Source organism: Erithacus rubecula (assembly GCF_903797595.1).
Source record: "Erithacus rubecula genome assembly, chromosome: 1".
NCBI classification, from domain to species: domain Eukaryota; kingdom Metazoa; phylum Chordata; class Aves; order Passeriformes; family Muscicapidae; genus Erithacus; species Erithacus rubecula.
This window is the reverse complement of record NC_136658.1, coordinates 41,294,958-41,309,227: the sequence shown is the minus strand read 5'-3', so window position 1 is coordinate 41,309,227 and position 14,270 is coordinate 41,294,958. Positions and strand designations below refer to the sequence as shown.

Here is a 14,270-nt window from a genome sequence, read left to right as displayed (position 1 = left end):
CTTAAAGTATGAAGAAGAATCAGTTGTCTACTAAAATTCCCACCATGGCAAACTGTGAGAAAGGAAGCAATTCCTCATACACATGCAGCTCCACCTGTAGGAACAGATCTACACTCTGTGAAAACCAGGGACCTGGACACTATAAAAGTGGTGCCTCCATAACAACACTCCAGGATTCCCACTACAGACCATAAGAAAAAGGGCCAGCAGGATGCTGCAGGACCCACATGGTGGTGACTCTCTATTTATCTCTCTCTCTCTCTTTCTCTTCACCCCCCACTCCTCCCTGTACCTCACATTTAGTGTTAAATAAAATCTGTACTCTTTGGCATATGGTCTTGTTTGCACCTTCATTTGGACAGAGGTGTCTTTTAATGCTTGAATCCTAGCAACGACCCAGTGAAATATTACCAGTCTATATTCATCTGAAGGAATGTCAGAAAAACATGAGACCTTACAGTATGAAGAAAATAAAACAAAACAAACAAAAAAAAAAAAAAACCCCTCCAAAACTTCTCTCTAAAAATACTGAGTACATTTCCTAAGGCTTTGCTACTAGATGATGCTATTATCTTTCCTCCCGTTATTCCCCTTTGCTTCTGCTCTTGGTTTCCCCACAGTAGAAAGCAACCAAATAGAAGCAATAGGAGCTTGAATTGAGCTCCTTCAAAAGAAACAGAAAACAGGATAAGGAAACAGCAAGAGATAAAAAACCTCCAAGCTCACAAAAAATCTCATGAAAGACCAGAAGGGATAAACAAAACAAGACAAAACAAAACAAAAAAAGTGTGAAAGGAAACATTAGACCTTAAAAAAAAAAAAAACACTGAGGGAACCAACACAGAAAGACCCAAGTCTTAATGGACTCCATATACAAAATGGAGCTTCATTTGGGGAAAGTATGGGCTTACCAGATTTCCCATGAGGTGTTAAATAATCACATGTTAGTTACTAACTTGGCATTTCTTACAGAAAAACTGTTTGGTTTATCAAGGCTGATAGTGTGAAGGAACAGAAAACTTACTAAAATTTCTGCACACTATGGTAAAACAAGGGATATTGCACTATTCCTGATCTAGAATATTTGGCAAGGGAGAACTGACAAAACACTAAATCTCTAAAAACTCTGGAAAAAAAATACATATGAGAGAACAACCAAGAGCTTTTTCTTTCTCTTTTAATGCTCATGTAAGATTCAGCATAAAGCAACTGGAATCCTGGTGACTGCATGACCCCAGAGCATTCTGAAAAAACAGCCATCAGAAGAATTTTAAGATGTTGGTAACTGAGCATTATCAGTCAGAAAGCAGATAATGGTTTTCTGATTGCACAAATCAATTTTCATCACTAGTAGCAATTACGACTGCTATAGCAGACTGTGTACAATACTGCAAGCAACACATTTCAAGAATATAAACGGGGGGGTTGCTGAGAAAACAGAACTGCTTAATTTAAAACTAAATACCACTGCTTGTTGCTGCATGAGGATGTCATCAAAACACATCTGAAAGATTACCCCAGCTCATCAGCCAATTAACACATTCTTAAATTCACATTTGAGATATGGAGCAAAGTAGAACTCCTGCATCTGAAGTCTATAATCTAAAAACATTTCAAACACAAAGGAAAAGCTGCAAAGCAGATCAGAGCACTACCAGAACAAACCAAGGTGCAAAATAAACAAGTCTGAACAATCTGATGCAGCTTACTTGTAAAATGCAATAATCTGCACAATATGTATACTAATAGAACTGAGGAATGTGAATGCACCTGGCTTTTTCAAAACTGAACAGGAAAAGACCTCTCAATCCAGAGAAAATACTCTCTTCCTAAATAAAAGCTTTGTGTGAAAGCTGCTGTAAGACTAAGGTCATTATGTATTCCTTGGCTGGAGTTTCCCACTTCTTCAGGATTATGAGCAGGGGTAGAAAAGAGGGTGAAGATCTCCAGAAGTTCAGTTCCAGGCAATTCTTCTGTACTGTGTTGATTATGGCATCAAAGGACTGTGGTGAGCCAAAGGCAAGAAGAACCCCACACTAATATAAAACTCGCTGCTCCACACATGCATGGAACACAGCAAAAGAGCTTGGAGTAACAGCTTTAAATTTTGTGCTTTAGAGGGAAGAAGATTTCAAATAATGGTTATATCAATAAGCAACATAAAGCAGATAAACAAATTAATTACAATTTATTTCATACAGGGGGTCTATTTACTAAGATGAAAATGCTCAAAGAAAGGTTTGTAACATTTTAGAACAACTTTATTATTTTCTTCTTTTCATACTTGTGGATGTGCTGCTCCAGCACTGTCTATTGTCCCTTATCCCTTGGCCAGAGTCAGGGAGGGGCAAATCAATCTTCCATGTTCCACTCAGACAGAGACTATTGAGGAGGGTGTTAAACCAGTGAAGAAACTGAACAAGAAATTTTGGAAGTCAGGAAGAAATGATGCCACTATGCAAAACCAGCAGAGATCATGAATTGCTTTCCCTGTGTTCCACCACACTGCCACATGCAGGCAGGAAGCTGCTGGTGCAATCCTGCTCCTATACCAGAGACAGGCAAAGAGTAAGAATGAAGCAGAGTAACATATACCTCCTTTGCTCCAAAAAGGGATGGATATGGAGCAGTGGCTCAAGTAAACACTCAGTTCTTTGCCCATTCAAGAGCTTGGGTGGAATGGTACCAAAGCATTCCTCAATTCTACAACTACCAGGAGTTATTTGTAACTCTACAATACAAATAAATGATCACAAACCCACATAAGTAATGAGGAAGAGTAAAATGCATACTTATTCAGTTTGCAATTTTCACAGCCTAAATTTTCAATAATAAAACCTGAGCATTTCTTTTCCCCACAAAATGCCAAAATATTGTTGATTCTGAAATAAATAAAATTGTGTAGTCCTCAACACATTGAAAGGTCTGAAGCTCAGCAGTTGACCCCAAAGCCCACGCTACAATGCTATCAAACTTACACAGACATTCTAAATTTTAAAAAAAGGTTTTCCTGAAGAACAACAAGTTAAACAGTATAATATTCCTGGAATCTACTGGAGAAATTTCATCAGTATTGCCCTAGAAATTTTAAACACCTGCAATAAAGTAAGACAATAACCTTTGTGCTCCAAGTAAGTAACAGAAATCCTGTTCCTCTGCTCTTAAAAATCAGTATTACATCTTTCATCAAAAGCTCCCCTAGAACTGCAACCCACCAATAGCACCAATATTAGGAAAAAAAAACCTCAAAAGTTTGAAGAAAAAAGAAGCTTCCTCTATTCACCATAAATGTGCAAGTGAACACAAAACAAGGAATAATGTACAGATATATTAGACATGGTAATGAAGATGCACTTGTGTTGTTCCACCATGCATCCACCTCATCCCAGCAGACCTCCAGGGAATAAGAGAGTATTTGCAAGGTCCAGTCCCCCTACTATGCTTTTGTGGCAGGCCTATGAAGAAATCACCTCAGTGATGGTAAAGCATCAACTTTTGGCATGTAGAGCAGCAAACTCTCATCATATACCACATATGATTAAAAAACAACAGTTCTGAACATCATACAAAATTCAACTGCTATAGCCACGGTCAATTAGTTTAAATGGTCAATCTAAAAAGTGTATTTGAAATCCTCAGTGTGCTGTTGGCTGCAATGAAAAGGTTTACAGAAGCATGGGTAATTGGCAAATCAATCCATCAGAATCCTTACTTGTAACTTGTTCAGGGTCACAACACCAAAATATTGGTTTAATCATACAAATTCTTAATTGCAGAAAAGACAGGACTTATTACAGCTTTACTTAAAGCAATTCCATTGTTAAATTAACTGGAATCAATATGTTAATTTTCAAAAAGCAAAATGCAGGTAACATTTCTATACAGGCACATAATACTCGTTTTCAAATATTAACTTAAAATATTGTAGAATACTTTGATTTTAAAAAATGTTTCAGCATACAAGTAGTTCAGAATCAGAAATTCATTTTCTATTTCACGACTTGACTTTGAAATGAAATTACTAAATTAGTAGTTTAAGATGTTGATATCCCAAATTACTGTGTTTATTCACAGAGCTTCTCAAGGAAATTCAAAACACTCAAACCTTGCATTGAATAAATAAAGCTACTTACAGCTTTTGGATATGCATACAGAACACAAGAGTTAACAGACCAGAACTACTTCTAAACTAAGGTTAATGAGATTGCTCAAAGAAAGAAGTTTGACTTATTAAAAGGGATCAAACTGACATGGTAATTTCAGTTGTAAGCTCCCCACACTGAACATACTGGATGCTTTTGTAGACTAACATCACCTATTTTTTTGCTGATCTTTAAGGTTTTCATAATCAAAAATAATTTTTGATGCTGAATAATTTAAAGACTTTTGCAGTGATTGTCAAACAGCAGTGACAAGACACAGCCTGTTCTGAGGCTACACCAGCACAAAACTCTCTCCTCCTTAAGAACAATTCCACAATCTCAAAATTCTCCAGACTTCAGAATGATCTGGCCCTGAAACCCTGCTCTAAAGCAATGCCTCCTCAACACCATCCAGGAGAGGGTCATGAGAAGTGATCCAGAACAATGCACTAACCAGCAGTTATCAGACATCCCACGAGACTTTGAGAAGAATGCTCAGCAACTGCAGTGATCAAGGGGATTTGTGAATCTGGATTCACAGGAGACACAGATCAAATTCCTCCTTCACTCCTGTAAACCTCTTTTTCCACACTGTGGAAATTACTGTTCACATTCACAATGAATCCAGCATCTCCAGCCTAAGCACAAGCCACGGGCTATACCAAGAAAGGGGAAATTCAAGACAGAAACAGAGGTAATATAAACCCAGTAACTACAGGAATTATCCACAATGGATGAAGAATTTTCACTATATTCTGAATTGTCTATTTCTATGAGTGGATTATCAGACACACCTACCTAACAGATTTGACTTCCCCTTTCCTGTGTGAATTTTCCCACATGGTGCAAAGATTTCTTGAGATACATTATTTGGCAAGTGTGTCTTAAATTCCATGGGGGTGCTGTGATTAAAACAAAATGGTGGGTTCAAGTACTTTTCTGGTTAAAATCTCAATAGAGTATGGTACAAGGCACAGAAAAGAGAATGCTATATTAGGTATCATGCAGTGATATGATTTAGGCAGCTATCAATGCCTGAATCTGCCCTATCTAAAAGTATCTGCCCCTTGCTCACCCACATGTATTTTGTGGATGTGCTCACATAAATTCTTTCATAACAGAAGAAAGATTCATTGTGACTCTGAAAAATCTTAAAATTAGATATATAGTATATATTTTGCAAAATCTCATATGCAAGCACTAATTCCTGTGGGAAGAGCAAAATATATTAGGGAGAGAACAGGAGAGAAAAGGAGGAGAGAAGCTAAAGCATATTTATTATCCTGGTGTTGCTGTTGATCTTTTAATGTGATACAATTATTCAGCAAGTATTCATTCCTGAGAAAAAGCATCCCTGACAACCAAGCTCCTGGATTTCTTCCACAAGTCAGTTTTGAAGCTGGGTAACAATCTTCATCCTCAATTATGTCCAGTGAAAACAGGAAAAAACATCTCAGTAAGGAATATGTGCTCAAGTTGGATTTCTCTAAGTTTTCAGCAGGGTATACTTTTCATATGGATGTTGGATAAACTGCTTTTGCTCTGCTAGTCAGAGCTTTTTCAGGTTTTTGTTTTGCTTTGGACACCAGCATGGTGTAACTGCTATAGGACTGCCAAAACCTGAATCAATGCACCAAACTGTCATGACTGAGCAAGTTTTACCTCCTGACACTGCTTATAGATGACATCCAAATTACTTCTAGCAGATAGCAATCAATGCCTCCTTTTAGTGACTAGTTATCACTTCTTGCACAATGCTGGGAGCTGATGAGGAGTTGAGGATGACCTAGCATATCTGTGCTGGGCACAGAAAAGCACTTTCTCCTGACTCCTGTTCTGCTCCCCCCACTTGAAGCACAGACCTGTTTAGCTGCTCCCAGAAAATTACTTTCTTACAAAAAACAATTTCCTTTAAAAGAAAAGAAAGCAAAATCTTCCTGACTTCATAATTCTCAATATGTCAGAAGTGCTCTAAGGCATCAGACTAGCAAAAGACTAAAATCACTAAAAGAGAAACACAGTCCTGTTTAGCTTCATTGCAGCTAACAGTTGCTATCAGGGCAAGGACCTTTAAATACTGGTTGAAACCTGAAAGTCCTTTATGCAGATTAAGAAATGAGTATGTGTAGGTTCTAGAAGAAAAAGTGGAAAGCCACGAGCACAGCCTGGCCTCACCGAGTACAACCCAGCTCCTGTCCCGGGGCAGCTGAAGCCACTGCTGCTGCTCAGTGCTTTACTTTTTGCTCAAAAAAAATACTTCTTGCCTAATTTTCTCCAGACTATCTGCAAGTAAACAGTATCAAAATTTGTTTGAGGGCTTGAGGGCAGTAATTTAATCAATACTAAGTGAGGATAAAGTACATGCTTCTTTCATCTTAAAGCACTGCATTTGTAAATACATCAAATTCTAATAAAATGAGAGACAATTAAACATCTTGTGATCAAAAAAAGCTCTAAATTTCCAGTTTTTCTTCAATAAGAATATATGAGAAGACTTCTGTCTCTTTTCACACAGCTTTTTGCATGAAAATTTAATTAATGGTCATAAATCCCTAGAAATACTTTCGTCAAAGCATCCTTTACGAGTCTTCACTTTTTACTCAGTTTATTTATTGCATGGAGATTTATCCAAGGTGGAGTCAATAACACTGCAGCTACCTACTCATCTCCTGCTCAGGCACACTCAGCAGAGCATGCCAGAATTTGGTTAATCAGTTCCAGCTGCAGCAAGCCTGGTCTGTCCCAGCACAACAAAGGCTGAGCAAAATCTTCCCTGCAATTGCTCCTGCAGCACCAGTGGAAAAGGAAGGGCATCCTTCTCTCCTGTGGTTTTTCTATTTTTTTTTTCATAAGTTCACAAATAATTAATATTTAATACTAAGAATAGGAAAGTAAATCACAATTTTGGTCATGTCAGACCCTGTGGCTGTGTACTAGTGAAAGACATAGTATAATACAGCAAAATAATACTTTGTACCCCAAGGACTTTGTAACCTGAGGGTTACATTTACAGTTAATAAAACTAACAAGGGAATAAAGCAGATAGATGTGCAAAACAAATTATGACCACAGCTGCTCTGAAGTGACTGGCTACTCACAATTGTTGATCTAGTCCTTTTCTCCAGTTGCTAAACTGCATTAACACAGCTAAAAATATATTTTATACTTTTTTGGCTCTCCTTATTGCTTTCCCTTTCAAGAAAACATTACTAATTACCAAAGGAGTAGTGTATGACAAAGTAAGCAGGTGACAAGCCATATTTTGAAAGCAGTAGTGAAAATCTTAACAGTTTTTTGAACTCCTGATTTAGGGAGTATATATTTTCTAAACTGGTTCCATTAGTTTCTGCGTTTTACTGTGTCCTCCTTCTTTACTCCCCTGGGTATCATGCAGGAGCTGCTTGAGTCATATTCCACACAGATTATGGAGAGCTTCAACTACTATGGCTTTACATCTAGATCCTGTAAAGCAGGTAGTGCTCTTAATTAATTCCTCAGACACCCAGCAGACAGAAACTGGCACCTTTATCTACTGTCTACTGCTCCCTTCCACTTCCAGGCGTGAACAGCCCAGGTCCAAGCTGGCAGCCTTTCCCAGTGGAAGCATTTTCCCTGAAATGAGCCACAGTGAAAATGACAGGACTTGGCTGCACAGAGTTCTGGCAAGAACAGCCTCTAAACAATAGAAAAAGCCCAAGAGTTTTCATCAAGGAGGTATGTCAGCTCCTGAGGCTTGCACCTTCTTGCAGAGAGTGAGCTAAGTGATGCAGGAATAAAATGAAGTCAAAGCAATAGCAGGTTTGCACAGCTGGTACCCCCAAGGAGAGCATGTGCCAATCTCACACAGACCAGCAGAAGAGTAGATCAGCTATCGATGTGCAAGTGCTGCACAGAAGACAGCCAGAGGTGCATAAAGTTGTGTGCTTGGGCTAAGGCTCCACATTCAGCCCATACCATGCCCACAGACACACAATCCCTCCCACACACAAATCATTCCTCAACAGAGATCAACTTCATTCACTTTCCAATAGCACTGACAGATTCATTCTCCTGGCCAAGAACAGGATAGGATATGTACATCAACAAGCAGCTCATTTTGAAAGAAAAGGATTTCTTTCCACAGCTGCTCAATAACATTTTATTCCTTAAAAAGAGGCAAAATTAACAAGCAGCATTCATGAATGTGATACAGCCTGATTTGATCAATGTTTTCTCCCTTTATTAAGATGTTTGTTAATTATTCATTCCATAATTTTCCTAAAATGCTTTCTAAATACATCAAAAAGTATGCATCTTCAGACATTCAATTACAGGCAGAAAATTTCTATTGCTTGATTGGGGAGTCATGATGCCAACAGCTCTCATAGCTTGCCATCTTTGAAGGCAGAATCATACTTAAAACTTAGCATAACTAGGCTTTTCATCTGAAACTGTAATTACTTTCTACTTCAGAGTTACACAATGAAGCATCTTCCTAAACTTAAGCCTCCCAGAGCACAGCCAGCTTGCAAAAATTGGACAAAGAGCATTATTGATTTTCTCAAGGGAGTAAGATATTTGCCAACTGTCAAGAAGAAACTGTGACTATTCTTGTGTAGCAAAAGTAGATGCAGTGTCAAACATCACCATGTCCATATTCCAGAAAATCACTGCAGCTGAATGAAACCCCAGTTTATTGCAAACCAAGCAACATGAAAAACTAGAACAACCTCTAAGAAATTAGTAACACACACATGAACAAAAGGATAACACAGGTTTTGTTTGGGGTAATGAGGGTAAGGAATGAACTTCAATGTAAATACCTGCTATTTTATAAAAAGTTCAGCAGAAAAAGGTTGGAGTGAGTTTTGGCACGCAAAAAAAATAATCTCACTGCCTGCAAATTATAAACATGACTGGAGTCAGAGAGAAAAAATGGCATCAGTACTTCAGCTGAAACTGCAACTCACCTGATATACATAATGAAGAGGATGAAATTCCAAAAGGCTTCCACACATTTTATGTATTTAAACATACACCAACATATATTTTCCTGTTTTATCAGAATCCTTCTACACCAAGTTATTACAACCATATCAGAGCAAGGGAGTAAGAAAAGACCAGCAAACAGAAAATGCCTTTAAAGAGCAGTTAATCACAACACTGCTTATTAAATAAAGGCATGAAACAACTGAAAAACTGTTTCAAATCTCAACCAGTAGCTTGATCAAAACAACAAAACCCCTTACCTGTGCATTCTTATTCCTGGCTTCTCTTCTTGCTGCTTTTTCTTTTAGCCTCTTCTCCTGGAATAAACAAGATGTACAGTTTTAAAGCAAACACCGGCATTGTTTGTTTTAGTATTTTAAGATTAATGTTGAACCACTTAGGTATTTTTAATACATACATATTAGATTGGTGGCATTCACCCTACATGTTATTGAAAACAATAAATGAAAGATCTGAATGAGATACTATTCATTCTTCTTGCTCTTAAAGGAAATCATAAAACTACAAGAATGATTGAAGTTCATATATTAGCAAGACTTATTACTCTTAAAGGAATAAAGCAGCTGAATAATTTAACAGAGTTAGTATTTGTCTGTAAAGTAAGGTAGTCAAAATGGTACTAAGAAATCCAATTTTTCTTATTTCTCAGTGACTCAAAATGAAATCAAATCCACTTAACAAACTAAAATGAAAATTTTCCTGACTTGGAATTGCTAAAGTAACCAGGGAGTGAAAGCTAAAACATCTTCCCCCTTTCAGATCTCCATTACCAACAAACACTTTACAAAAGCATTTGCTTAGTAATTGCATTGATTCAGAAACCATAACAAGTTCTCTTAACCAAAATGATTCTGCTACAGGAAAATGATCTAAATGCAGTGATAAAACTCATCCAAAGCTGCCTGCTAGATCTGTCAGCAAATAGAAGTGCCCAAGATACTTAAATCAAATGACATTTATTGCTCTTTTCTGTTTATTCTTCCACCAACTGAAATATTACCTCTAATTTATACTGTCAGGTCCTTGCAATTGAACATCCTTTAAATTCTTTATTTCACAAGGAAAGGACAAAAATTCACATGAGAACACATCCTCTAGAAAAGCCCATGGCTCCCTCTTCTCGTCTTAGTGATGCTGATGATGGCATTGAAACTCCTTAATACTAACATAAAAATGTTCCTGAAATTCAACTCACTTTCTCTGAGCAATATAGGCCAACCTGGCATCAGTACATTTAGAGTTGAGTCCACATAAAAAGAGACATTAACATCAGTCCAGGATCAGCACTTCAGCACAGAGAAGGCTGAAGAGCAGTTACATATCAGCTCACTCATGGGAGCAAGAAGAAAGCTACAGCTTCAGCAGTCCTGGTGTCATTTCATCACAATGATGCTGCCAAAACATTCTGGTAGGTATCACACAAAGTTGTCTGGAAAAGTAGTGTTTGACTGCAGACATGGGAAAAAGAGAACATAGCTATCAAGATTTTCAAAACTGGTATCTAAATTCAGGGGCCTTTGAGACATTTGCCAGCTATGTGACATTTTCTGTTCTCCCAATTGCCCAAACTACAGAAGTTTTAGCTTATTTTCAAATCCCTTTCTGCATAAGTCAACCTCTTCTCTCCAAATCAAAATGAAATAATTCCCCAGTGCTTTGTGCAAAGCTGTCTGACTCAAACAACTCAATACACTCTGTTACATGCCAGGGTCTAAAATGCATGCTGTGAAATGGAAAAAAAACAAACAAACAAAAAACCCAAAAAAAAACCTAAAAAAAAAAAAAACAAAAACAACAACAACTAAAAAAAACCACTGTAGACATACAACACAGTTGTCTTAGTATTTCAGATATGTTAAAGTATAAAGAAGACAAAAAATTATATGTAAGGCCAGAAGTGCATCATTTGGGACAACAAAAGCCATCAGGCCAAGTACTGACTGTTCTACATGCAGTTCCTCCAACAAAGTAGATTTATGCATCATGTTCATAACATGATCATCCATATTATGATCCCTTCTCTCCAAAGTCAAATTTATGTAAGTTTCTGATTACTTTTACTTATGCTTCTCTAATTATTTACTTAAGCTTTCTATTCCCTCTGCTTTAAATGATTTAGCTGCATATTCTCCACTCTCTGGGGTAGCCATTGAGGTTCTGTCATTTTTCTGCTAAGACTGTGGTAATATTCAAACTTTACCCCTCAAAAACAGACAGAACACAGCTAGAAAGTAATATGCCATATGTCACAAAGCAGCTTTTGACTTGGACAGTCTACAAAATTTTGGATAGAAAAATTCTATGCTGTATGAAATGTCAGTGTTTTAACTACAGCTACAGGCTTGAGCGAATATAGCAGCAAAGCTCCTGCTCAAGGGATTTATAACAGAGCACTGAGAAGACAGCTATGAAAGCAGAAGATTGACATAAGGACACAGAAGAGGAGTACACAGACAGCATTATATACTTTAGTCTCTAAGGAACAGTGAAGACACAAAAAGATTCTAAAGTTAATAGGTCCAGAGACTGAAACAAGGAGCACAAGAGAAAAACAAGACAGAGAAGCAATCACCAGGAGATGCTGTCAAGACCTCCTTTTTTTTCCCAAGCAGCAGGGAGAAAGGGTTTGGATCCTTGTCAGTGAAAAACAAAAGCAGATTTTGCAGAGTGCATGTATGTTGGCATTGAGCTGGAGCTAGGAGGGCATTTCAGAAGCCAATGTCCTAATCAGGTCTGCTTCTGCTGCTTGACACTAACACACTCTAAACAACACTGGGCATTCACAGGGTCACAAGATCATTCCAACTGGAAAGAGCCATCAGGGGGTCTCTGGTCCAACCTCCTGCTCACACAAAAATCAGCTCTGAGGTGAGGTCATGCTGCGCAGGGTCTCATCCAGCCATTTCAAAATCTCAAGGCTGGAGACTGCACATCATCTCTGGTCAGCCTGTGCCACACCCTGGCTGTTCTCACACAGAAAAATTCCCCATAAATCCAAACTGAATCTCTTGTTTTAACTTATGGTCATAAAAGGATTTGGTCCATTTAATTTGTGACATGTTAATTTACTAATCGGAACACTCAAGTGAAAAGCCATGTAGAAATTTCAGTGTATTCCACAGACATATTTACAAACCTGGTTCTGCTCTGATAAAAATATATAAATACAACTCATTATACATCTAATTTCCACAAACTCACAGTGCACTGGCTAGTATTAAATTATTTTCATTTAGTTTTTCATTAATAGTATTATGTAGTTCAGAGACCTTCTTGGTGAGCTTTTAAAACTCCCTGCAAAATATCTATTTTTTCTTCACACTTACAAAGCTTCTTAAAAAGGATGGCTGCAACCTCAGTAATCAAAGGGATGAAAATTTTTAGTCATCATCATGTAATATGGCTAAATCACTTGGTTTTAAAGAAGAGCTGCAAACCTTCTACCTTTTCTGCACTAGAACTGACAACAGAAACAGCTCTGCCTCAAAGAAGCCCAAACCATGGATAAAGCCATGTCTAATATATGAAGAAGTACTCACTGCTCTTAACTGTGAAGTTAAGAAGTCTACCACTGACCTCTTTTCACATTTAATTTCCCCCTCCTTCTATTGTTGAGTTTAAAAACAAAAACTCATACCCTATTTAATTCTTAAAACTCAAACACAAATAAATATTCTAACATTTACATTCCATGTTCTCAACTTGAGACAAAAACTAATGAACAGTAGCATGGCAGCTCTTTTTAGCTGGTGAGGACAGCAACATGTGAAACATACATAAATAGAGAGCTTAAAAAAATACAGCATTTATTTCTATTATGAACAGTTTTGTTCCATACAGTAGTTTTTGTTTTAGCTTTTTTGACATGTAAAAAATTTGTACAATAAAAATCTCCTTTTATTCTTTTAAAGAATTAATGCATAGGTCAGATTTACATTCAATAAATTATTTTAGCTGGCGATAAGCTGCAGTTTTTCCACCCTTTAAAATTTCACTGACCTCTTCTATTTCCTTACCTGAAGGCAAATAGAAGTTTCCCTCAACACAACTAATGCGTATTACAGCATATTTAGCTCTGAGAGCATTTTAAAAGCCTGTGGCAAATCTATTTCCTGTAAAAATGTCATGCTCATCTGAGTCCTCTGGAGTATTTTTATTTAAATATCCAAGAAGTCCCTCAGGTTTTGACCCATCATGTTAACACCAGATTTTTAATAACTATTCCTTTACATATTGATGCCAGATTTTGGAGCTACCAACCCATTCTACTTAGCAGCTGAGGTAATGGTCTACCACACAACAGATCTTTACAGATGACCAAGTTCTGGAACAAATCCATGGCCTGTAAAAACTTGTCTGTCATTTGCAAACACATGTTGGTCAATACTGGAATCTGATACAACGTCTTGGTCTCCAACTATGCCTTATTATTTCACTGGGACACAGCTCAATTCAGTCAGTTGTGCTGCAGAGCACAGAGTTGTTCAAAAGTTCAGGGCAGCTCTCATATAGTGGCATTGCCATAGCCAAGTGCAGGTTTCCACCAAAATTTTGAAGCATAAATGCACTCTGAAAACTGATTTAATAAACATGTTTCCCACATTTTTTCTACTCCAAGATTTCATACCAAGCTTGAATTGTTTACATGCTCATGGCCATCACTACATTTATATTGCTATGTAGTTTAATATTTCTCCTTACAGAGACTAGAAAACATGCAAGCATTTCTCCAACCACCAAAACAAACTAACATTCCTAGCTTAAAGATATAACTGAATCAACTTACTAGTATTTCTTTGATTATTATTTTTAAAAAAAATCTGGAAATTAAGTACAAAATTGGTTGCTATTAAATAAACAAATCTTAGTATCTTCAGGAAAAAAGTTTTGTTGTGAGTTTTTTTTAATCTCAGTGTTTGGTTTTAGAAACCTATTAAATAATCTCTTTAAGCAACAAACTATATAAACATAAAAATGTAAGCCTCATCTGTAAAGCTGATGTTTACTTTAAAGTCAGGAAAATTGAAATACCTAGTAATCACCAATTTAAGGCAACACAGAATAGGCATCAGAGGCATGTGAAAAACAGCACAGGGACAATCTTAAACATTAAATAAGCACTGGAAGAAGTCTTAGAGG

At 37.1% G+C, this 14,270-nt stretch overlaps 1 protein-coding gene across 1 annotated transcript in view; it reads right to left on the bottom strand.

Annotated features, from left to right (window-relative positions):
• DDX10 (DEAD-box helicase 10) overlaps positions 1-14,270 on the bottom strand; it is a 156,274-nt gene that overhangs the window by 35,207 nt on the left and 106,797 nt on the right. The window contains exon 16 of the mRNA XM_079298709.1: positions 9,371-9,427. Within this exon, the coding sequence (XP_079154835.1) occupies positions 9,371-9,427 (57 nt within the window). The remainder of the gene's footprint in view (positions 1-9,370; positions 9,428-14,270) is intronic.